Source organism: Anopheles maculipalpis, chromosome 3RL, assembly GCF_943734695.1.
Source record: "Anopheles maculipalpis chromosome 3RL, idAnoMacuDA_375_x, whole genome shotgun sequence".
Lineage (NCBI taxonomy): Eukaryota > Metazoa > Arthropoda > Insecta > Diptera > Culicidae > Anopheles > Anopheles maculipalpis.
Window position 1 is genome coordinate 18,739,402 of NC_064872.1, and position 24,608 is coordinate 18,764,009.

Genomic DNA, 24,608 nt, shown 5'->3' on the forward strand with positions numbered 1-24,608 from the left:
TACCTTGATCGCTTGGTAGGATGCATTTGTAGGATTATTTATTCAAATTGGAGCAAAGCGAAACAATAAAACTAATTTTGCTAAACTTTTTCAATTAAAATTTTCATTTTATTTCCCCTAATTTGTGTCATGTTTCGTTCTTGTTGAGGTTTTTTTTCGCTATCGTTTTACTATCTAATCGACCTTAACTAGTAAATAGAAGTCACTTCCTAAGAAGCAACATTGGCACACATATGTACAGAGGCAAAAATGGAAAACTGATGCGTGTCTCGCCTGTCCAGAAGGTAAGATCCAGTAGTGTCTCCCACCCGAGCCGTGTTGCGAATTTGTAGATAACGCTACCCCGCACGTTGGATCGCTTGATTACCAAGATCCCCAAGCCGAGGTGAGCGCTTTCAGATGGTTTCAATTTCGAGATTCAATTTTGTGAGCTCGTTCGTCTTGGAGTCCGGTTTCGGCATGAAGTAGACACAGTTTTCCTTGCTCTCTGTAGGGAAGAGAACGACCAGATTGTAATCGTTATAATCGGTGGTACGGTTGGCGGTGTTGCGCTTGCTGGCCCTGTTACTTGACGCCGACTTGCGACGTCCCTGTACATTACCGAGCTTGCCGACGTGATAGTCCTTCTGGCGGTTGCGTACGATCATCTTCACGATTAGGACGGCTACGATCAGTGCTACGGCTGCAATTACCGGGATGAAGTAGTGGATGTAGGACATCTTGTAGTATTCGCCACCAGAGTTACTGTGCAAAAGAAAAAAAAAAGCATAGGAAGCGAACCCATAAAGCCGATTATCGAGCTCCACTCCACAAATTATCATACCTTTGATCAGTGATCTGTTGTATTACGCTCAGCTCCCGATGACACAGCAGCGGATCATCCGGATCCTGATAGTATCCATCCAGACAGCTGCATTCGTTCGGCCCTACACAAACACCATTCGTACAGCCTTCCACACCACACACCGGTTCGCAAACATTGCTCGAACCGTTCACCATTTCGTATCCGTCATGACAACGGCAGACGTCTGGCGCTGCACAGTACCCTCGTACACAATCCTCACTACAGATGGGACCACATACGAATGGCTCGACGAGCTCATGCCGCACAAGACACTCGCACGTATCGTTCCCGATACAGCGACCCATCTCGCATGGTCGCTCACAGTACGGTTCGCACCGGAACGTGTGGCCATTCTCGTGATAGAAACCCTGCACACAACGACACTCACCCTGTTCACACCATCCGTTTGAACATTCCCGTTCGCACGTAAGCTGGCGTAGGCGGGCTGATCGTTCCTCCGGTGTTTCCTCTTTCACACAGATACTGTTGCTATTCTCCGCCAAGATGTATCCGGCGTAACACGAACACAGTTCCGGACCAACGCAATCCCCATTGATGCATGCAGACGTACAGATCGGGTTGCAGATATGGTTATCCTCATCGTTCAGTCCATAGCCCTCCAAGCAATGGCAACGATCATTTCCTGCGCACGTGCCATTGACGCAAGGTCGCTCGCAAACTGGCTGACAGTCGTAAGGATCCAAATTGGATGGTTTGTATCCTAACATACAGAAACACTGATCACCATGGCAATCTCCATTTCGACAACGACCCTTGCACCGTTCATACGCTTCCCGCAACAGTTCTTCCTCTGATCGACAGTGGTTTTGACTACCCTCGACAAACACGAATCCTGCCTTACACTCACACTGATCCGGTCGTATACAGGTTCCGTTCCGGCACGGTTCCATACACACGGGCTTACAACTGAGCGTGTTTCCTTCCGGATGTGCAAATCCTTCATTACACCGACACTCACCCGCACGACACTTCCCATAGCGACAACTCCTGCGGCACTCGGCCATCCGTTCCTGTGCCAACCGCTGACGTGTGAGCTCTTCCACCGATTCACAGCGTGTTTGGTTAGCATCGACAAACTCATAGCCTTCCTCACACTGGCACACATTCGGCCGGATGCACCGTCCATTGATGCAGCCAGCACTGCTGTAGTCATAGTCTTCACCGCAGATCGGTTCACAGACGGACGCATTGTCCAGCGATAAACGGTACCCATCATGACACAAACACTCACCCCCATTACAATCACCAAACGTGCAACCGTTGGGGCAAGTTTTCTCACAGTGTCCTTCGGTGGGATGTTTAATGTATCCCGCATCGCAGATACATTCGGCACCGTCACAATGTCCATTTGTACACTTCATGCGGCACAAGTCGTTCGGATGGATGCACGAATTCTCCTCATCTGGCACGTATCCTAGACCGGGACAAAAAGGGGCAAAAAATGGCCACTATTAAAGAAGAAAATTGATTTACCCAAACAACTTACCTTCATTGCATTCACACCTATCCGGTGCCGCACATCGCCCATTGATGCATTCCTGTTCACAAACGGGCAAACAGTCGAAAAGGGCATTAATATCGGTGTAATTATATCCCGGCAGACAGGTGCACGCATTTGGCCCGGTACAGATCGCATTAATGCACTCCGTCTCGCAGATCGGTTCACAGTCACCATCGATCAACCGATAGCCACGATCACAAACACACACATTCGGTTGCACACAGTGTCCCAGCGAACATCGTTCACACAACGGTATGCAATCGTCGCCGATCTTTCCGTACTGTGCGTGACATATGCAAACGCCTGGAGCTATGCAATCCCCATTCGTACAATCTCCATTGCAGACCGGTTGGCATAGAAAGGAGGAGCTGGAATTATCGGACGAATATCCAGGGAAACATTCGCACTGATCCGGTGCAACGCAGGTCCCATTCTGACACGGTTCCGAGCACACTGGACTGCAACTGTACCCATCATCCACATACCCGTCCGGGCAGCGCGGTGCAGGCGTGGTCGGTGGAAGACATTCACCATACTGCGAGAGCGTGTATCCATCACCACACAAACATTCATCCGGTGCGACACACTGCCCATTGAGACAGCCGCCATCGCACACGGGTCGGCAGGAGCGTTGCTCGTCGAGTCCTTGCAGTTCGTAACCGTCGTAGCATTGGCATGCATCGGGCAGCAAGCAAAATCCATTCGCACAGTTGTTACACTCTGCCAAACACGTGCCATTGTCGGCTCGGGTGTAACCGGTATGGCACTGGCAGTAGCCAGGCATCGTGCAGATACCATTATCGCAATCGTTGCAGTGCGGAATGCATCTGTTTTCGGAAGAAAAGAAAGATCGCGGATAATAGAAGAATAATGTGCGAGAGTGAGGTGATAAGGCTGACGCACAGTGAGGAAGCACTGCGAAATGTCTCACCCCAGTTTGTGACGGGCGTGTCACTTCCGCCCGTAGGGGTCATCTGCTTCGTCTTACTTACCGACTGTCTGACAGCTTCTCGTAACCAGCGTTGCAGGTGCAGACATCCGGTGCAGTGCACTTGGCATTCTCGCAGGGCAGCGAACAGATCGGGATACAGCGTATTTTCACCCGTTTGTATCCCTTGCAGCATGGTTGATCGATCACCGTCACCCGTTTTCCATTCTTAACCTCCACCCTCGTTTTTCTGCAGCGTTAGAGTAGAAAGACTGTTACTTATCACAAGAATTACGCGGTTAAGCTTGTGAACACTTACACGACTGTTTTGGAGCATGCTGCACTAACGGTTGCGGTTGAAAGGATTCCCAGCAGCAGCACAATACCCGTCGCAATGATCTTGAGATAAAGCATTTTTGTTGCTGGACGGATCGATTTGTTCGAGGACACTTGAAACCACACGCGTACAAACACGGTTTAGAATCTCTCTACGGTGAGAGACGGATCCAGAGGTTAAGAATTAACGTCCTGTGCGGTTCCTGCTCACCAACCGACTGAGGATCGACGATCGGTACCGTTCCCCGCCAACGACTGGTTGTGGGACGGTTTCCTTCCCCGATTCTTTTCTTTCTTCAACTACAACCCCTTTACCGTCCCGATCGACGGATGCCACCCGATCGATGTCGTCGAAATTTGTCGCTCGTTGTCCGAAATGATTTATTCCGCTCCACACACACACACACACACCCAAGCACGCTGCCAGCAAAGGGGCAATGCAACGAACTGCTTACTGGACGTCACCGGAATCAACGTCCATCGGGCGCAACTTATCAGAATGCTGAAATCGTTTGCCGCCTTCGCCACTAGTTAGCGCGTTACTTCTTCCGCAGGGCTGACTGAATAATGAGCACACATGAGCGTGTAACGAAGCGCAGAAACTAAAAATATAATCTTTCTTCGTAGCCCATTCGCCTTTTTCATATTCCAGCCCGGCCTGCCCTGTCTTGCTTTGTTTCTGTCGACGTCGAGCCGTATGCAAGGGAGAAAGATCTTACGCGTCTAGCGCGTGTGTTCTCCCTGCTGGAGAGAAACAAAACAAATATGTTGCCCCTTTTTGCGCCCTACTCCGAGCGCTTTCTTCAGAGAGATCCTCCAAGACATCGCCGCAATTGCAATTACACATGCAACGCACGCACTGCGCAATCGGATCGCCGGGGTGGGTGCGATCAGTCCTCTCCCGGGATGGTGAGTGTCACTGGCAGCGCCATTACCATCAATGGAACAATCGAACCGTTCTGGCACGGCGGTCGAACTTAATGGCTGTTCTAATGGGTGTTTGGCCGTATGTGGTGTTTGTGGAAAAGGGTAAGCGCAACACTAAAAGGGTCCACCCAAAAAGGGATGCAGCCTTGCAGCCTGTGAGTTGTGCATCAGAGAAAGAGAGTATTGGTATGTAAATATTGTGCGAAAGAACCGAAAACATGGTAACGTTAATCCGAAATAGACAAGACCACTCGGTGAGGAAGAGAGCTCTTTCTGACCGCATCGACCGCATGTGACGGTCGCTTACACCATTCCGATAAGAAATCTCACACTTCTGGTAAGCCAACACTTTGCGTTATGATCCATTATGTCGTGCGTAGAGCTTGAGTTGCGCTGAGAGATATGTTTATAAATAATGGATTTATGTTGGTGCGATGGTGAAGAAAACAACTACATTGCGCACGTCGCATGCGGCTCGTTGAGACGTTTGGATGGATTTGAGTGGTCGGAGCCATCTGGAAAAGGAGGCAGTCAAGTGTTGGGTGCCATGCAGGACCGGTTTTTGGAGGCTAAGACCATTAGACGGAGCCGGAATATTTGCATCATGGAGGTCATGTTTAGTGTCAAACATGCAGTTGAGCTTGTCATTAGAGGGTTGCATTTGCTGTTCCAACTCAAATTTGGAAACACTTTCAAACGTGCATGCGGTTTCAATGTTGCAGACGTTATTCAAACATATTTCTTCAAACAGAAAGTATCTCTTTTCACACGGCTCTGGGTTCTGGGTTCCAATCCCATCCGGACCGGACCCCTTTAGCAGGCTTAATTGGCTGGTTTGTCCTAGTAGAAGGCTGTTAGATAAAGAAGAAGAGGAGGAGGAAGAAGAAGAAGAAGCAAATAATTTAGACTAAGAACCCTTTTAAAGAGCACTTAACGAGCACGTATAATGCCAATTTCTTAAAGGGTTAGACGACTTTCTTCTCATTATTTTCTCAGCATTTCAATACTTTCCTGAATACATCATCGTCATAAATAATGATTAAAAACACATAACAATTAGCACACAATTGCTTTGCATTAATTGCCCATGCATTACTGCTCATCATAATTTACAACTTTTTTTATGTTTTCATACTACATTGTGCAAACCATTGCGATAAGCGCTATCAAATACAGCGGCGCAATGGTACAATGCAGCGTAAAATCGTAGACTTCAGTTGAGGCACACGGCTGACGTAGAACGGGATACGTTATCGGTACTGGCACTTATGATTTGACTCCGTCGAAGCGCTTGATGCACGCTTGGCTTCCTTTTAGCGAACGGTCCTTCACGTATCCTGCATTGCAGAGGCACATGTTTGGTCCGGAGCAGACTCCGTTCGGACATCCGTTGGGACAGTGCGGTATGCAACTAGAGTGCGATAGAGAGAGAGAGAGAGAGGCTTTCACAGTTTGAACGAGCGATTGTTAGCCTATAATACTCACTGGAAAGGATTGGCCTCATCGAGAATGTATCCTCGCTTGCAGCTGCACACATTCGGTCCAGTACACTCCCCATTGAGACAAGGACTATCGCAGGTAGCGATGCATTGCTCACCAACTTTCACGAATCCTGGCTTACAGGAGCACGTTTCTGGCGCGGTACAAACACCATGGAAGCAACCACTTTAACAAGATTAAACTATGAAAGCAATCTGAACCTTGCTTTTTCAAACATGTACTTACTTGCTGCAAATTGGTTCACAGCCTTGCTCCTGCATCTCGTAGCCCTCATCACACTTGCAAACTCCCGGCGCAAGGCACCGTCCATTCTCACAGCCTCCATCACAGTGCGGAGCACATTTATGCTTCGGATCGAACGTATATCCCTCACCACACTGGCATCGTTCCACATCCACACACCGTCCCTGACCACATCCTCCGGTACACTTGGGGACACACATCTTGCCGCTCGTTGGTTCCAGCTCGTAACCCTCGTGGCAGCGACATTCACCCGTTCCGACCACACAGTCTCCATGATCGCATCCGATCGGGCAAGTCGGAACGCACCGTCCTTGCACGTTCCTTACAAAGTCCGGATAGCATTCACATGTGTTCGGTCCAACGCAAAGCCCATTCAGGCACGGTTCCTCGCATACGGGCTCACACTTGCGGAAGTTGTGAACGTTACGCTCATATCCGGGACAACAAACCTGGATGCGGCTGAGGGAAGGATTTGACTGGGAAATAAGTAGAAGGTCATTAAGCAATTTTGTCGCTGTCTGACATCTAGCTCAAACTTACCCCGTTCCCTTGCGGTACATATCCCACAGGGTTGTACTTCAACAGCGAAACTGTAGGCACTTCCTCAAAGCACACACCGGCCGGAATCTGTGATTTGGTTTTGTTCATGAAGCGATCGAGAGCACTCACCGATTCGTTCGATCGTTGCAGATTCATAACGGTCACGTTAGGTTGCGCAGGGTCTAACCCGATAAAACTTTCATTCCCAAACGTGGGGTAAGATGCTACCTGGGTGCCACCACCCTTGCGCCATGTCTTAACCCCTTCCTGACCGGGTGCGAGCCCAAACTGACACACCAAAGCTAAACCGACCAGCAGGCACCACTTAAACCCTTCCATGTTGTGATGCTAGTTTCAACAACACTACAAATCTCCGTACAATTACTTGCTAACTGCAGCTCAACTCTTACCACACGGAAGGTTCCGGGAGGATTAAAACAAACGGTCAGCAAACCGACTGGCTGATTAAACTTCTCAGCCACTTCTAACGAGGCGGAGACCCGAGATGATATCGTACCGCGAGGCATTGTTGAGTGTGGGCGACACAGTGTATGATGTGATTGGCTATTCCTAGGGTCTGATATTGGTGGGATTTCGAGTACTCTCGCGCTTCTAAGCTACAACAGGCACACAAATACATTCTTGGACGGCTTTGACGCATTCTGACGAGATGTGACATGTTTAATGCAAAAAAGGAAGTGAGGAATTCCATGTGGAATGTGTGAAGTTGAATAGCTAAAGAGGTTTGATTGATGGATCGTACAGAAATTCATAACTCATATGAACGCTCGATGAGATTGAAGCGCATTGCAATGGAATGACACCCGCAGCGATAAATGTTCTCAAGCGGATCTCTGTACGAAGACGAATTCTCTTTTGCTTTGTTTAATTACAAAAAAAAAAACACGTTTATTTCGTTAAGAAAAGTAACCAAACTAAAACCTAAACACCCTACGTGGGAACCATCGGTTTGGAGTAGCTGTCATCCTTCTCACCCATCTGTACCGTCAACTTATCGGACTGTGTCGTGCCGTTCGCCACTTCCGCCAACGGTGGGTACTGAATTTCGTCGTAGATATGCTCAAGGCTATACTTTCTGGGCGGTTGCTTTTGATTGAGCGAAAAGTTGTAGTTGTACGGTGAAGATTTAGCCCGATGGATGAAGCTATTGTTTGCCGGTACGTCGTAGTGTTCTGTGGAGAAGTTTCTTTGTGACATTGTCGAGAACTCGCGATTCTACAGCTATTTCCTTACCAATGTCTCCATTTCTTTGCAGTTTCGGTTTCACCCTCGTGTACGTTACGTGTGGAAGATCGGGAAGAGGATCAGACGAGCGATTCGAATCAGTCCCCGTCTGAACACTCTCGTCCACAATCTTCACCGGTGGCGGTGCCGTGGGAGCCGGTTTGGCAAGCGTTTTCCTATTCAACCGCTTCATATAAACGACCACCGACAGCAGTAGGGCAAGTGTGATCAGCAGACAGGAGATCGTCACGAGCGCCTGTCGATCATTTGCGCCACTCTGTGCCGTACCATCCCCGGCGATACCCACCAGCACGGGGTGGTTTTCCGACTCCAGGTACACTAGCTGTGTGTCCGTGTCGTTCGTGCTGTCGTTCGCAATGGCGGACAATTCTTCCCCCTGGGAGGTGGTGTTGTACGTGGAGGGATCTTCAATTTTCTTTACCGCCGTATCGATGAAGGTGATCTCGACGCGAGAAGTGGTCGTCACTAGCTCGTACACACTTTCGTTGCTGGCCGATCGTGAGTGACCTTTCGTGAGGACCATGCTCATCTCGGTGTTGTTTGGCAGGTACTCGTGGTACGACTCGGCGTAGGTTGCGTTCGGTAGCAGTTGGCCGGTAGCTTCCGTCGTGGTGATGGTGGTGGTAGTCTCGGGGGAAGTGCTAGCAGTGCTAGTTGTGCTAGAAGAGGTCGTAGAAATGTCGGCCATCGTTGTTGTACTGCTAGTTAGCAAAAGTGTTTCATTATCGACTTTGATCCACTGTTCGGCCGATATTCGCTCAGTGCTTTCGGATGAGTAACTGTTCTCTATCGTTCTGGTGATGTTGTCAAACATCACTATCTCATCGTCCGGCATACAGACTCCTGTCTGGGGATGACATGAGCGGGTGGTGCAATTACACTTGCTAATACACATCGTTCCAAAGAATCCTTCCGGGCAGGGAGTTTCACAGCTAGAAAACGATGTTAATGCATTAAAGATCATCCTTTGAAGCTTGCAAATTGTTGCAATACTCAACAATTTTCCCATCCAGCCCTCATTGCACCGACAGTGGCCAGTTTTTGTGTCGCAATGCGAATAGTTCTGGCAGTGGCATCGATTCCGACAATTCACACCCCACGTTCCGTTTCGGCATCCTAGAAGCAATCGTTCACTATCGCGTCATTAGGCCTACCCTCGATTTGCAAGACATACTCACGCTGCAGACAATGTTTACCACCAAATCCAGCCTCGCAAGTGCACACATTCGGCGCCAAACATTCGCCATGGATGCATCCACCGCGACATATTGGACGACACTCGCTGGCGGTTCCGTTTCCGTTGCGCCGCTCCTGGTACCCTTCGCAGCAGAACTCTACGCGTCGCGTCTTGGTGACGTTCTGGAGGAGTGGAGGTTTAGGAGAACAAAAAACAGGCATAAGCAGTGAGGTACTTTTATGAGGCAGCGAGGTTATAAAAGTGTTCTAACTCGATCCGACCAGCCCGTTGTTGTCAATTTCTGCACACATTCGTTGCGATGAATGTTAAGTCCTTATGCGTCTTTCGATGTGCGTGAGTAAATTATTTATAGTGACAGTGACAGAAAGAGTTTATCGCAAATTTAGAACCACCACGAGGTGATGGAGTGTACTACCACGATGACCGCCGGAAGTAGCATACTGAATATGGTGTGACGCAATAAACACGTTCGATATGGCGTATTATCACGAAAATGAACCAAACATTGGTTGGATTTACGATTCCGATAGTTTGATGGTTCTATCAAGACGAGGAAGAAATTATTTATGCATAAATAAAAGCTTGACTTGATAATTTATGTTATTTCTGTTTGTTTACAGCAGCAACTTCCATTAGTTATATGTGAATTCTAAAGCGTGTCGGAATCGTTTTTGTGCATCGGAAATACCCATTTTTTGCTGTAAGCTTCCTTTCTCATTCGTCCATAAGCTATCAGTCGGAAGTTAAAAACTATCATTCATAAGGTGTTCTAGTCTCTTTGGAATCTTGTCTGCCTGCTTACCTCGGCAAACCCTTCCGGCATTAGCATTTTCATTTCCCAGGCTCACCACGACATGCCGACATGTATGCTGCTCGGTTGCCCAATCACCACTTCAAACGCATTAAAACACATCCTCTAACCCGGGCACGATCCGTTTCGAAGCAGGGCTGATTGAATTAAACTCCCTCCGGACCGTGCCACGTCGACCGAAACAAAAGGCGGACGTAGCCGAATCTTCACGACACTCCGAAACCGAATACTAACTAGCAGAGGAGGATTCTCTCACAGTAGGAACAAAAAAAAAAAAAAAAAAAGGAAAAGATAGCAACCACCAGATAGCTTGTCTTACGACTGTTGATGGGCTTTTGTTTTCGCTCGTTTAGCTTCAAACGGACGCGCCAGCACTCTGATAGGATAGTGAGAATGCTCGAGAGCGTCGTAGCCGTCCGCTTCCTGTTCTTGACGGTGGGTGCACTGTCTTCGCTATGTGTGTGCGTTTATGCGGCTCCACATCCTCACGATTGCCTCCCCTTTTATCGGGGTGGAGTGCTTGCTGGAGCTATCTATTCTGCCACTACCGAGGGCGGGATGATGAGCAGAAGACAAAGAAAGAGCTCCCGAAGCGCACTGCCACCCCATTATTGCACACGCTGGGGCGGAAGTGACAATATGAAATAATGGATGAGACATTTTATGTTCGCGTTTGGGCGACGCCGGCAGTACCTATCCTCTTTCGCGTGTGTTGGTCCTACCGCCAAACCTAATAGCGGTAATTGATGTTTACGATCTGTTATGGGCGCACTTCTCCCTTTTCGGGCGGGGATCATTTTGGGTTTCTGTGACCGGTTTGGCGCGCAAAAGAAGCATAATTTGAGGTGAATGGCAAAACTGGCGGCACATTTGCATGTTTGTTGGAGCGTTGTATTTTATGGCTGTCGTGATGGGTGGGTTAAGATGGGCATAGGGGAGCGTGCTATTAAGGAGTAGCTTAGCATGACTCAGATTAGTCAATTGGAGGCCCGAAATGTCGCTGTATGTTTTGTTTTTATTTGAATTAAATGAGATATAAAACTGAAGCATGGGAGTCTGATGATGGGTTTGAAACTGTGCTTACCTGCTTAACAAACACTTCCTTGATTTCCGTGCGATAAGAGGTGCATCTTGGTGGTATCTCCAGACACCACTGCCTTGTTAGCACCTGCACTGTTTGATTGCGTGGAATGGTTTCCGTTTCGATGTAGCTGCAAGGTTGAAAATATGTGTAAAAACATCCAAACATAGCAAACAAGCAATTCGATGCCACTTTACAGCCTATTAACGTTGTGCCAATGTCGCCACCAACTACAGCAATTTGAACTTTGACCGAATTCCATTGCAAGAAAAAAGACCCATTGAAGAAAGTCTTATTACTTCCAAGAGTCTCCGTACAGTGGAGCTTTTTTTCCATCCAAATGCCATAACGCGATCGATTCAACTCCAAAGGGTTGCCAGAACAAACTCCCGGACGCTTCCCGATGTGTACAGTGCTACGCCGGTACACGCCATCGCCACCACGTCGCGATTGCATCACTCACGATGTTCACATTTAGTTTTTCAAGCCGTTTCGTTTGTCTGCATTCGGTGGCCCACATTTGGTGGATTTGGTGGATTTTCGTTTTTGCTCCCCGCTTTTAATTGCCCGCTAGCATCGCGCACTTCAGTAGCACCACGCGAGGGAGATAAAAATGCGTTCGTGCTGTTAAGATTTACTTTAAGACGGCAGTTGGCAAAACAACAACCAACGGTTTGCATTGCGCTCCCATCGGACTGATTCGACAAGTAGCGCTTGAGTGTACGTATGGCAGATGGATTTATTAGGCTGAGAAACATTTTTCATTTTTCTATGCAAGCAAACTACGAGCAGGGCATAGCGTGCCTGTGGTTACGATAGTTGAAAGTTCTGAGTGAAAAGTGGCTGCTAATGCAATCTGTTATATCGGCATTTGTGGGAGGATTCAAGATGCTGTTATTGTTGGTAACTTTCTTGTTAACTTATCGTGTTTCTTAATTTAATTGGGCAGACAGTACAGTTGTATAGTATTCTGTTACATCTTCTCGAATTATTCTATTTAATTATTTATGTATAGTTGAACGTAGATAATTCGATTGGGACATTCAATGGTAGGCTTGTAACGACTCAAATGCAACAAAAATATACAATTTGGATAAAAAAGTAATTCCTCCGTTTTGATAGAACAAATAGAAACAAAGGCTCGGTCTTTACACGGCAGGACAGTGGTTCAAATCTCATTCGGACCGTCTCCCCGCAGTGAGGACTGACTGCCCAAATACGCGGTATCTGCAAATCTAGGAAGTCATTCAATGGTCAGTGTGACCTTTAGAGGTTGTTAAGTCAAGAAGTAGAAGAAGAAGAAAAAGAATTTGATGGTTCCTTACGCTGGATTATGTTTTACGTCCCTTATTTACTTAATGATTTGGACAGAGTTGGAGAAATCTTTCGATTGTACTGTTTTTATATTTTCTTTATCATTGAAACCTGCAATATAATTTATAAGAAAATAATTTAAATAGTGAAACTAGAGTATTATATAAAAAAAATGTTTTGACATCAGATGTATTTGTATATCTGATGTGTTAAAAAAATATTTTAACCTAAAAAGGTTTTTATTATTTCGAGTGAGCACTAAGATTTCTTTTTCACTGTTTTGCTGTTTTGCTGAAGGACATACACCATATACCATTTTTATGCACTCCAAAAATGGCAACTCTATACCTACTTCTTCTTCTTCTTATTGAGCCTGAGATATATTCCCCTATGCCAATTTACAAATAGCTCATATCCATGGGACCTACCAACTGCATTTGTGCCTTGGAGCTGTTATTTGTTTGTTGTTTGAGTAAGTAGTAGAGATATGAGTTTCGTTACGAACCTATTAGGTTCCTTCAATGGAATGTTCGAGCTCAGGTTCAAAGAAAATCATAAAAACAAGTTTTTTGCTCCTAAAATTTGGTGTCCATGAAGAGACTAGAATGTGCACTCTTTCTACTTTTTTGTGTAGTGTACACGGGTATTTTAGAGTAGACTGACAACTACTTACATTTCACGTAAACTTGAACCTGAGAGACACCCCGGACACGATTTAGCTAAGTATTGGTTGCATAAACTGCAAAATAGCACAGGATGAGAATTGGAGCTTGTTCAATGCTCCAGAGACTGCCTATCACATGATAGTTGAATGCACATTATACTCATCAAGACATTGAACAGTAGAGCAGCGAACACATAAACCCTGCAGAGTTTTACTTCCTTCTTAAGGTGGTGTCACTGTGCAGGAAATGGCTCTCATTAAAATGTTATGATAATCATGTTCTAGCTGGGCACCTTAAGATGACTTGCACAGTTTCGACTCGAAGCTTGAAAGCCAAAACGCGGATCGACTCAGATAAAAACAGACAATTTTTAAATTCAACCGATAACGACAACTGATAAACACAGAGAACAGAACCTAATAAATGTCGTAATTTGTCTAGATTAAAAATGTGTGCAGATCATGTTAAATGGTTAAAAGAAGCTGTTCTGTTTACGTCTAAGCTGCAGAATGAAAGATGACTGCAGGATGCATTCCTTGTTGCAGAAATTTTGAAGAAAGCCTCAGCAGACCACAAAAATATGGACAAGGAATGTTAGCAGCAATGCTAGAAACCAAAAACGTAGGGATATACTTGCCATACCTACAGCATTAACAGCCAAGCCGGTCGCTCAGACAATCAGGCCAAGCCTGAAGATCATGTTACGTATTGGCCGTGCCATTAGGATTTAGTTTGCCAAGAGCTGCTATAACCGAACGAAAACATTGTTAGATGGGTTTTAGCCAAGTATTAGAAGATGCTAAAAACTATTCACAATAGTGGGACAAGATGTGATAAAAATATTCTAAAATATGTCAAAGGTTGGCCATATGAGTCTTACGCCATTTGCTGTGCAGTCCAGACACTGATTCTTCCAATAGTTATCTGATCTGGGGAGTGAACGAACTGACGAGTATTAATTCAATTAATTCAAAGTCAAAAATTAAATCGTTGATTGGTCGTTGGCTGTACGAAAAAAATTCGGACTACAATAATAAAAATACAATCAAGCAGATCAGATTCAGATCAAATTCCAAACGATCCTTCAACTTTCTTAATCATCGTCATCCTAGTCATTGCTTATTACGCTTCATAAAGCAATAATCAAGGAAAATTGAATTTTGGTTGCCTTAAGCACAAATAATTTGTACAACTGCCACAATGGAACTGTTTGTCATTGGCGCAATTGGTACTGATTTATGTTCCGCGTGTCCCACACGCAAGTCGCTTAATCACACTCGCGTTATGCAAGTGCGCACCAGCTCCTGCTTAAACCAACTCGGTGGATATTTCATCTCAAAACTGTAACATGCGTTCGTGTTACACGGTGACCAACACGAGTGTGCCTTCCCGGACGCACTCTCACCATCAGCGGCTATCAAATTTGTTACCCGATTTTAAGCCACCATTTAGCTGCAGCTCCTTTCCAATGCTCGTTAGTGTGGCCACCTTCACCGTTTTGCGTGGTACCGTTTTGCGATGCGTTCGGCACGTTTTGCTCCATCAATCATAGTGAGATGATGTGATTGGAAAAATGACACTCACCTCCGACAGGTGATGGTGAGAAAAATAGGGAGTGAAAATCAGCTGTCGAAGAGGTTACGTAATAATCGAACGGATACTAGGAGGAAAACTCCGCGTCCACCGTGTTGTGCCAAAGAACGGGGCAAATATGCGGAAACATCCCATCCGGAGAGCACACCCAGTTTTTGGAGGCCCAAACCACCAAAGCACCAACGTTACTGTTATTATCGTCTTCGTTGCTTAAGGGGCAGCTGCTATTAGTGGAAAACGGTAAAATAGCACAACTTCCCTACTGCAACAGCCTCCAGAGTTCGGGAGCGCTGGTTACGGAGATGCAAAAAGCGAAGAAGAAAAAAACAGAACCAATCCTCGTAACTCGCAACACAATCGACGGTTGGTCCACAGCTGACGGTCAGCGATGTGTAGTTATTTTGTAGCAAAGCACAACAAACTACTGCCGCCCATTTGTTCCCGCCAGCCAAACGTTGGACCAATTGTTTGGAGCAAATGTAACCCTTGCTGCAGCGAGAGTCTGCTACAAAACGGGCAAAGGTCTATCACGTGGAAGGCTCGACACGTCAACTGATCGCTGCGCGTGGCCCAAGGCAAAGGTGTTATTTTATTGCGCTTTCCTGCGGGGTACGACTGTATTTTTTTCCGCCCCAAGTCGCCGCAAGTGGCGACTAAGTGCGGTTCTCATGGCGAATTACGATCCATTACATTGTCCAATTAATAAGGTTGCTATTGACACCTGCGAGGGAAATTGACAGTGCAACCGGGGTGTTGTCCGGGTCTGGCGTTGCTTTGTTCGTAATGGAAAGAAGTAATGGCTCGTTTAATGAATTAACGATCTCAATTATGAGGGCTCAATCTCAATAAGCACTAACATTATGTCGAATTCTGGTTTCTTGTTCACATATTTATAATAAGTCCTGGGAAGCGCTATAAAGCTGTACACCAATTGATCGAACGTGGCAAACATTTTCTAAAATAGTTTACCTCTCATAACGATAGCACACATTGTCACCTTGCAAACAACACACTTGGGACGTGATAAGAAGAACTAATAGTACCCAAAAGGCTCCACACTGCACTCGACTGCTGTTGAGGTGATTTTTCATCATTACTGAATTCCAATTCACATAATTAAGCACTAACTACCATCACTGTGTAATCCGGAATATCCTCTTTGCAAAGTTTTAATATTCAACACGTTTCGCAGAAATTCTCACTAGCTGTCTTTCACTTCCCGTAACGCTCGCATTAAAATAAGATCACTTCGCTCGGCGTTACTTATCCCGTTTCGCATCGGCCAGAAGTCAACGGAACACTGATAGCTTGCGACAGACCCGACGTACGATTCCGTTTGCTCACCGTTTGTCACACGAACCATCTCGAGGATCATCAACATCATCTTGTCTCGGAAATGTAACGAGATGACGAGCACGATCAAATTCAATTTAGCGGCTCCCATCTCGGATATGCGGCTGGCCGGTCGGTGGCCCTTCAATCCGCGTCGGACGCTTTTGGGGTTTGCATTTGTCACACATAAGGCGAGTGCGCTCGCGCATGCACTTGATTTTGGCCGTTTGTCCGTTTGCTGTAAGCCGTTAAAGGGATGTTGTTTCAGTGCTGGGTTGATGTCACGCACGCAGGTCAGCCTGTTTGCAAAGTGTATTTGTATGTGTATGTGTTTGGTAGCGTTTATAGCCCTTAGGAGGGCAAAAGCTGGTCCATGAACTGGCCTTTGGAAGTCTATATTTATCAATGCGGATTGGTGCGATAGGGATTGGAGTAAAGATTTTTAGTCGCAGAAATTTAGACTAAAAACAACATTTGCTTCAAAAATATTCATACTCACATTTTGATGTTTCTACATTTAAAATTTGTACCTACTGTAGTCGTTACTTCATCAAAGCTTTTCTCCCCTTAAGCTCGTTTAAAATGGTTGAGAATGAATCAACATCTCGAGGAAACCCGAGATGTGATGCTTCTAACTCCGCTGCAGCTCCGATTGCAACATCAACTCCGCGCTGTACCATGCAATCCCACTTAAGGAAGCTGACGTGACAAGCACATCGAATGAAAACAAAACATAACCCGCTCAACTCAATTGAGGCAAATTGTGGCCCTCGTCTACGGGCTGGCAGTGCTAGCAAGTTGACTGGCCCTGTAAGTTCCGATTTCCTGGATGCAGCGACCGTACGACAATGAACTTGACGAGTCATTTTGGATCGAATTTCATGTGGAGTGTGTCGTAGAGGGAGATTTTTATTACTTATTAACTTATGCCTTAACACTACTTCAACTCAGCTACACAAATCTACATTACAGAAGCATGTTCGCGAACTCTTCCTTCGTATTCGCTAAGTTTTTTTGGTTGCTGGTTGTCACCTCCCGCTGAGCTACTACCGAGCTCAGCTGACATCTATCTTAACTGATGACGGTGCACCAGCGTCCCGATCAGGCAGGAAATCGTAAGCACCAACCAGCTGGTTAGCTGCAGCTCGACCGCAACATTGTAGAACCCGCCAAACACTTGCAGATTGGCCGTCTCGATGCTGTGCTTGCAGTAGTCCCCGTCATAGATCCAACCGACGTACTCGTTGTTGCGCAGATTTTCATTCCGCAGCCATTCCTCGAGCGGTCGGAAAAACTCACGCAATGCCGAACCGTCCAGCCGGCCTTCACCGATCACCTCCTGGAGGACCTGCTGCCACGGTTGCGATGCTCCACGTTCCATTAGCTTTCTGCATGTTGTTGTTGCGGTTCAGAGAGGGAAAGAAAGGAAAAAGAGAAGCGATCGCGGGTAAATAGAGGGCTAAGATTCATTGGATGATAGTGAGAGCCGAGTGTAGGTTGTAAATTAAATTTGCAGCATGAAATCGACCGATCAGCAGCATCGTGGACAAAGGGACTCTCTAGCTTAAAAGGCATCGCTAATGCGAAGGATAAATTGAAGCAGAAAATGGGTGTTCATTAATATGAGGAGAGTAAATAGCGCTCGTTCTGTCGGGTGCCTACCAGCCCCTTCCTTGCAAGTCAGTACCACTTTTGCGATCATTCTTCTCGCTGCACATCGTATCTTATCCCATCTCCCCATTTTCTAGCACGAACACCTGCAGCGATGCACATACGAGAGGCTCAAGTGTGACCAGAAGCAGCCGCACTGCAACGAGTTGCATCGGTCTGGTGACGGTTCGCATTACGCAACCCCGTAACTACTGGTAAGGCTGCTTAGGTCCCTGCGTTCCCAGCGGGCGCAAATCAAACGTCAAAAACCACAATTATCTCCGTCGTCCACCGGATCATCGGCATTCGCGAGAACGGCTTTCGCTTTCTATGTCACGTGTTATTCCACTTGACACGAAGAATTATAGGCCAATTTATGGGTGAATAACACTCTTCAGCATGCATTTGGTTGGTGGTTTGGGATATTCTTAATATGCGAGCGTTTGAAGAAACAAATAAATAATTACTTATAGAAGCTTAACACTTTGTGGTATTTCTTTCCCCTGATTGCAGTTTAATCGTTGCCTAATCATCATCAACTTATCTGCGTACAGCTGGCTAATGCCACACGTCCAGCAACGCGGATTAGCCGTAGACTTCCCGATAGCGTGACCTTATTATCCGTGAGCCGATTCGAATTACCTAAAAACAAGACCTGTATGCTCGATGTATGACAGCATACGGCCAGCTAACGTGTGTCCCTCGTCAAAACACCTCCGACCAGTTTGGATGTGTTTTTCGGTCAGTTGATGTAACACGACCTGAGCTGGCTTGAGCTGCGCGATGATTTAGTTTAACCCGTACCGCGTAGACGAACGATTGATGTAATAAGTGAACATTAGCTGGATCCTTAACGAGGCCGGGAGTAGCTTGATATGTTTCAGCCCAATTTCTTCAACACCCACTTGTGACATTTTCACCGAGCCCTTTCGCTGTGATTTCAGTGTTGGAAAACGTTGTCCGTTTGACTTTAATCCCTTCTATCAATGTCCACAGTCGATCTTAGTAGATGAGGGAAAGTGATGAATGATTACAACTCACTTGAGAATGTTACCGGCAGCCGGTTGGCGATAGATGTCACACTTATGCAATGGTTTGGAGGGATCCTGCGGAACGTACTGACCGGAGGCGGTGCACAGGGCTCGATAAATTTGGAACTGTAGCACATTGGAGAAAAAGTATCTGTAACAAGAAGAAGAAGAAAAAAGGGAATAATAATTAGTCATAATGCTAGCAGCACCAGAGAAAACATGGTATTGGCCCCCCCTATAACGAGCCTCACACGAGACAACGAGTAGATTGCATTCGTGCGGACGATCTTTGGGTGAAGATAAGCGAAACGAAACGAGCTCAGGTCAGTAGCGTTGTGTCTAATGTGTTTTTCTTTTTCGATTACATGCCATTGTGGGTCACCTGATGGTGGCCGTTCCCGAAACAACATCGATCCTACATGATTGAGCTGGATGAATAGCGGCAGAAACACATAAGGCAAATAATGGCTCGTCCAAAAAATGCGAGCGAGGAAAAAACACATCGGGTGCAGACACATTCACCGCCAACGGTATGAGGAGGTTTGGGTCAATTGCACAATGCATGCATGCCACAGACTCTAGAGTGGTGCTGTGAGAGTGCATCGAAAGAGCGCCATGTAGACATTGTGTTCGGTAGATTGTTTGGAGGGTTTTGAAGGATTCCAACGCGTTTAACTTTTAAGTTAAGTTTGGTACCTAAAACCTGGCACGCGTACGCTCGAGATCTCATTCGTGCAGAACCGGGAACCGAGAAAGGGAAGCCTTTGTATGGCCTACATTAAGGGACAGGTTGAAATGGAACCGCTTAACCTCAAATCGGTTTGGTGTGTCGAAAACAAGGGAGTAAATAATTTAATTGATGGTTTGTGTGAGTAAGTGATAGTGTCACTTATTAGCTTTACATCAATGCTTAAAATTATGACTAACCCTTTTATTTGAAGCGAGAGATTATTAACAAATTTTTCCTTCACAATGGTTCGTTGCTTAGCCATCGTTCAGCTTTTACGATCTTTGAAAAATGCTGCTACATTAATCCACTCTTGACCAACACATTCTGCTGATTGGTCCCGCGTTTTCATCGATTAGCGATGATTGATTATATTTCACCACACATTCTTTCTTTTGATACCTTGAACTCGGTGACTGAACGTATCAGCAGCTTCCAACTGCTTCCAACCGGGATACTAATGTGCGCTCGCAAGGGTTAGCAACCAGGTCCTTTCATCGCCCACCATACCGAGAGGGTTTTTGGCTGATTGATAATTCTGATCAATCAATTTAGCAACCAAAGCCGGGATACGATAGCCTTGATTGATAGCTGCCGGTAGCTAGTTGCGGCTCAAAGCCCGGTAGCAGGCATGGTTTTACGATCTCAATCTGCACTCGCGCTCGAAACGGTCTGCTTTTCTCGCTCCCTCCCCACACGCTGGTTAGCTTTTCATCGCGGACACTGAAATTATGCAGGATTATTTTCCCGTACGGTTTATCGCTCGGTACAACCGATAGAATGCGGTGAAATAATAACAGACATTGCGGATAGTTCACTTTTACATAATACGTGCTTGCCGCTCTGCTTCCTTTGCTCGGGTTTGCTGTCGTTGCGGGTTTGCTGTCCAGAGCGATAGCAATCAAGCGATCTTAGGTGATCATGAGCGCTTTATTTTGTGCTGGAGAAAGAAGGATCAGTGGCACGTATTTATTATATCGCATCGTATAAAGATTTAAAAACGAATCATTAAATCACACCCTCTTTTCAACCATGAGGTGTACTTATCTTGACTGTCGATAAATGAGGTTTGATGTAAAGCCTTTCTTCGAAATGGACCTGCGGTTGGCGAATTGAAGAGAAAGACCACACCGATATCTCTTGGTATTAGATCTATCATTTGAATAAAGCTTTAGAAATCCTTAACTGTTTTGCAAATCGTCTCCGATTTTTGTTATTATGTTTCTAACAACTTGCTCCTAATCCTGCTTAATCTGATCGCAGTAGGATTGCCAGCAAAAAAAGAGGTCAACTAATGATCGAAAGCCTCTGCCTGGGACACGACGGGCGGTTTAACTGGGTTCGACCATTTTAGTGGTAAGTGTCGTGCATCCAGCGCCGGCCTTGAGTTCGATTTGCAAATGTAACGAAAAAATAAAATGTCATAAGCGGACAGATTGCATCTTCGTTGTTCGTGATTTGCTGTTTACGTTGGATTATTGGATGAAACCGGGCATCATCACTTGTACTCTGTTGGTGCGATTAGTAAAGCTTTGGATGCAACATTTCTTACAATTAATTACACTTTCTTTTTCCAAGAATTTTCTTAACTCTTGAGCGTCGGCCTGAAACCAAAAATAATAGATTCCAAATTAATCAGGCATGTTAATTTGCTTTAAAAAAAATCTTTCACATAGAGCTACATGACTCTGCATCTCTCTAAATATCAAGGCCACAGATGATGACTCTATTCACATTCACTGTTTCCATTCTTCCAGCGCATTCTTATCAAATTAGTTCATCTGCTCAAAAAAAAGCTTCCAAAATGTCGAATCGAACAAACCCATTGCCTTGAAGCGCGGAATTGCATACATCTCAATTACCACGACAACAATTGCTGTTACACACTCCTATCATTCAGAAAAATGGATTAGCAAATCGGGGAGGGCTGTTTGGCTGGTTAGAAATCAATGTGTCGCATAGAAAAGGCTGAGTTGACAGTGACATTTGCGGTTAATTGAGTTTGGCGCATCTGTGCGGACCGCTCTAGTCCGCTCCTTAGAACTGTCATCGTGCTGACATGAAAGCGAAGCAACAATCCACCGTAACCGTGCTCAACGTGCATTAAAAAGCCTTTCGCTTTGCTGCTGCTGCTGCCCGAGAGCCTGTTGATTGACAATTTGTCATGAAGAATTTTGTCGTAATGCGTGCATCAACGGCGTCATGCGTCAATGAGGTGGGCGCACTGGGAAGGGTTGGTTTGTGCAAATGACGACACGATATGCGCTGAACCGATCAACATCATCATCAAGCCTGATGCTTAATTAGCCAGTACGCTAAACTATGGTCCGATTTTACGTAATTTGCTTTGTCCGGCCGGGTGTGCGGTTTTTGGGGACGATGTACGATTTCTTCTTTGCCAGCAGTTTTGCGGTTGTTTCGATTTGTCATCGCTTCTGGGTTGACCCACATTACCCATGCTCATCGCTTTGTCTGTCCGGCCGTCCGTCCGATGTAAGTGAGTAAGTCCCTGGTGCCCTTCATTTATGCATCGCACACCTGTGGATAGCAAAAAAACAGCGTGACGTGTAATGTGTCGCGTACCACCAATACAAACTTTTGGAAATACCTTCCTTTTTGTGCGATCTTCATACCCCAATGCTAGTACTTCGAAAACAAAAAAAAAAAAAAACAGGGGTAAGTGGCATAACAACAGTTCAAGGCCGTGTCCCTGTTTTAACTGTTTCCCCTATTAGTTGGTGGTTGGCCTGATTTGTTTGTTTCCCTCATCGGTAGCATTATGCTTCTACCCGTCTGACATCCACAGCCAAGGGCTTTCACTTTGAACACGGTGGATCGTGCTTTTCCGCTCACCGATCGATCGAAGTCCGGAATTATATGTCCGGTTATGGGGAGGGAATGGGCACGAACAAACCGATCAAACGATTGCACCATTCAAGAGCAACCAAGAGTTTCGTAGTCGATCGATCCATCCGATTGGCTCTTTAGACGGAGTCACCAGCGTCCGGTAAAGCTTTTTGTTCGACCGTCACAATTGCTCTGGTGATGTTCCGTGAGTTCACGAAGAATTTCAAAATTCTTCTCCAAGAACAACCGACCTACCCTTGCAGGAAGATGGGCGATAATAATCGTCTGCTCATAAATTTCAATCAATGCTCTACTCTTTGAATCAAGCAATTGGTTGCAGCTTAAATGCAGGGCCAAAGATGATCTTTTCTCGATACGTTCAATCAGCCTTTGACAGGTGAGAAGTGTGAGATTCTTTTCTTGAAAACGAAAATAGTTTGATGTAATTTCGATTACATGCTTTTAAAGTAACACTACAAAGCACTTTACTGTTTCTCGTACCATGCGCTGCTAACTGTTTGAAAGGGAAAATTATTGTTTTCAACTGACGGGTACTTTCATACACGCCGCATTGGAAGCATGTCGTGAGGATGCACTTAGACGTCTGCAAACCTTGAATTAATGTAGAAATGCACTTGTGCCACAAAACGATTCCCAGTTGACCAAAATTAGGACTCGTTATGTCTTGGTCCATTCCTTTTCTCTGTTCGATTAGTTTACGAGTGAGTGGGTCGGTAAAAAAAGTACTTGTCTAATCTTGATGTTATGTTAAGTAATGTTCAATAGGACCTTGAAACTTAACATTGTTTCAGATATCAATTAGCAGAGAAGACGAGGAAGGCAAAGCTCAGTGTTTATAGGGTTTTGTCTCAATAAATCGCAAATGAACAACCACAATTTTTGAATAAAAATTAATTTCTAGTACAGATGAAACCGTTTACCCACTGTAAAATGAATCGGCCTCGTTTGTGCTGCCCTAAAAATCTCTCAACAAAAAATCTCAATTCGTTCACCATTCACCTCGCCAGTTGATGAAATCGTGTGATGTACGGTTCCATTTTCAGCCGATGATTTATGCCCACTAATAAACAAGCGAACCCTAATCATATCACACCTTTCGGTGCACTCCCGAGCTTCTGCAATGATCGCTCTTAGCGATCCTCAGCCTCAGGGTGGATTGAATATTGGTGATCAATTTATTACACCAGGCGCCACCCCAAAGCACCGACCGACTATCCAACACTCTGCTGGAGTGGCTAAAGCAATCGCATAATTGTTGCTTCGTGCCACAGCGGGAGCACTATGCGACGCTCCGGGTTCGTCGCTTATTCTTTCACGAAATCGTTTGATTTATTGTTTATTTGCTTGGCGCTTTTCAGCAAGGTGGCTTTTGCCGATACCGAGTGATCAATGGGAGTTGTAAATCGAGTCGATGATGGTCTCTGTTCGCAGAGTTTTGGAATCGAAAAGCGATGATAAACTCAAACTCTGTAGTGCATGCGATAGTTGCAACCGTTGGTAGAAGCAAGCGTTAAATCAGGGCACCACAAAGAGCTGCGAAAGATTAAAGAGGAAAAAAATTAAATGGTCGACGAAATTCGGTGAAGGTTTGCCGTTTTTCCATCAGTGTAAGCACCACGACTTGTGCGCTTGCGAAAACGCTTCCAACTGCTTGCTGCACTCCGATCGTTGTGCGATCGTTGTGCCTTTTGTGCAGCCTCCTGCAAGTAAAGGTAATGCGTTGGAGCCAGCATCGTATGGGATAGTATGAAACGATCTTCTTTCGCTCGCAGTGTCATTAGTGCTGGTAAACTTGAGCGCCTCATTGAGCGGATTTTAAATGGCCGGATGGCCAGCACGTTCGCTCAAGGAAATGACCCTATAGCACGTTGCGTTGCGAGTAGCGTAGAACGCGCAGAGTAAGGAAGCATGAAGTAGAAATGTGTTTCGCACGCGCAAAAGAACGCAGCCTCGGTTGGGGAATTCAGCCTCGTCGGTGTCCTAAATGGATTCTGTCAGCTAGTGGTGCGGCCCCAACGTGCGCTCCGCGCCTGATCAGGTAGGACACGCAAGCGCTGGAGGTAATTAAATCTCTCAACGCGCGATCGCGCTCGCTACAGTCGTGTAGAAAATGGTGCGCTTTTTCCCTCCGCCGACTATCCCCGAGCATGGAATGGAAGTTGGAGGCTCTTCTGAGCAATAAACGTCACACATACACTTATTTGTGCGGGAGATGGCAAAAAGTGGCTTGCG

At 45.9% G+C, this 24,608-nt stretch overlaps 3 protein-coding genes across 3 annotated transcripts in view; all 3 read right to left on the minus strand.

The window, feature by feature from the left end:
- Positions 1–368: 368 nt before the first annotated feature.
- LOC126560452 (fibrillin-2-like) lies at positions 369–15,901 on the minus strand. The gene is made up of 14 exons (XM_050216411.1): positions 15,738–15,901; positions 11,200–11,326; positions 9,285–9,465; positions 9,105–9,222; positions 8,095–9,038; positions 7,796–8,033; positions 6,841–7,036; positions 6,283–6,776; positions 3,763–3,782; positions 3,614–3,716; positions 3,359–3,544; positions 2,352–3,193; positions 824–2,279; positions 369–744 (listed from the first exon to the last, which is right to left on the minus strand). The coding sequence occupies exons 1-14, from the start codon at positions 15,860–15,862 to the stop codon at positions 396–398; spliced, it is 5,379 nt and encodes a 1,792-aa protein (XP_050072368.1). The 5' UTR covers positions 15,863–15,901; the 3' UTR covers positions 369–395.
- Positions 5,810–7,183, minus strand: LOC126564847 (epidermal growth factor-like protein). The gene is made up of 4 exons (XM_050221967.1): positions 6,841–7,183; positions 6,283–6,776; positions 6,043–6,222; positions 5,810–5,968 (listed from the first exon to the last, which is right to left on the minus strand). Exons 1-4 carry the CDS (start codon positions 7,177–7,179, stop codon positions 5,824–5,826), a joined length of 1,158 nt encoding a protein of 385 aa, XP_050077924.1. The 5' UTR covers positions 7,180–7,183; the 3' UTR covers positions 5,810–5,823.
- Positions 10,552–24,608, minus strand: part of LOC126565807 (angiotensin-converting enzyme) — a 76,423-nt gene continuing 62,366 nt past the window's right edge. The window contains exons 9-11 of the mRNA XM_050223016.1: positions 18,792–18,932; positions 17,165–17,488; positions 10,552–10,568 (exon numbers count right to left, since the gene is read on the minus strand). Of these exons, the coding sequence (XP_050078973.1) occupies positions 17,167–17,488; positions 18,792–18,932 (463 nt within the window). The 3' untranslated portion in view covers positions 10,552–10,568; positions 17,165–17,166. The remainder of the gene's footprint in view (positions 10,569–17,164; positions 17,489–18,791; positions 18,933–24,608) is intronic.

Excerpts from the sequence above, each read along its gene's own strand:
- LOC126564847 (XM_050221967.1), bottom strand. The coding sequence starts at position 7,179 with ATGGAAGGGTTTAAGTGGTGCCTGCTGGTCGGTTTAGCTTTGGTGTGT. Across the intron at positions 6,223-6,282 it reads TGTGAACCAATTTGCAGCAA|TGGTTGCTTCCATGGTGTTT; the intron begins GTAAGTACATGT and ends ATCTTGTTAAAG. Across the intron at positions 5,969-6,042 it reads GATGAGGCCAATCCTTTCCA|TTGCATACCGCACTGTCCCA; the intron begins GTGAGTATTATA and ends ATCGCACTCTAG.
- LOC126560452 (XM_050216411.1), bottom strand. The coding sequence starts at position 15,862 with ATGATGAAAAATCACCTCAACAGCAGTCGAGTGCAGTGTGGAGCCTTT. Across the intron at positions 9,223-9,284 it reads TGGTAAACATTGTCTGCAGC|GATGCCGAAACGGAACGTGG; the intron begins GTGAGTATGTCT and ends GATTGCTTCTAG. Across the intron at positions 6,777-6,840 it reads ATGTACCGCAAGGGAACGGG|TCAAATCCTTCCCTCAGCCG; the intron begins GTAAGTTTGAGC and ends CTTATTTCCCAG.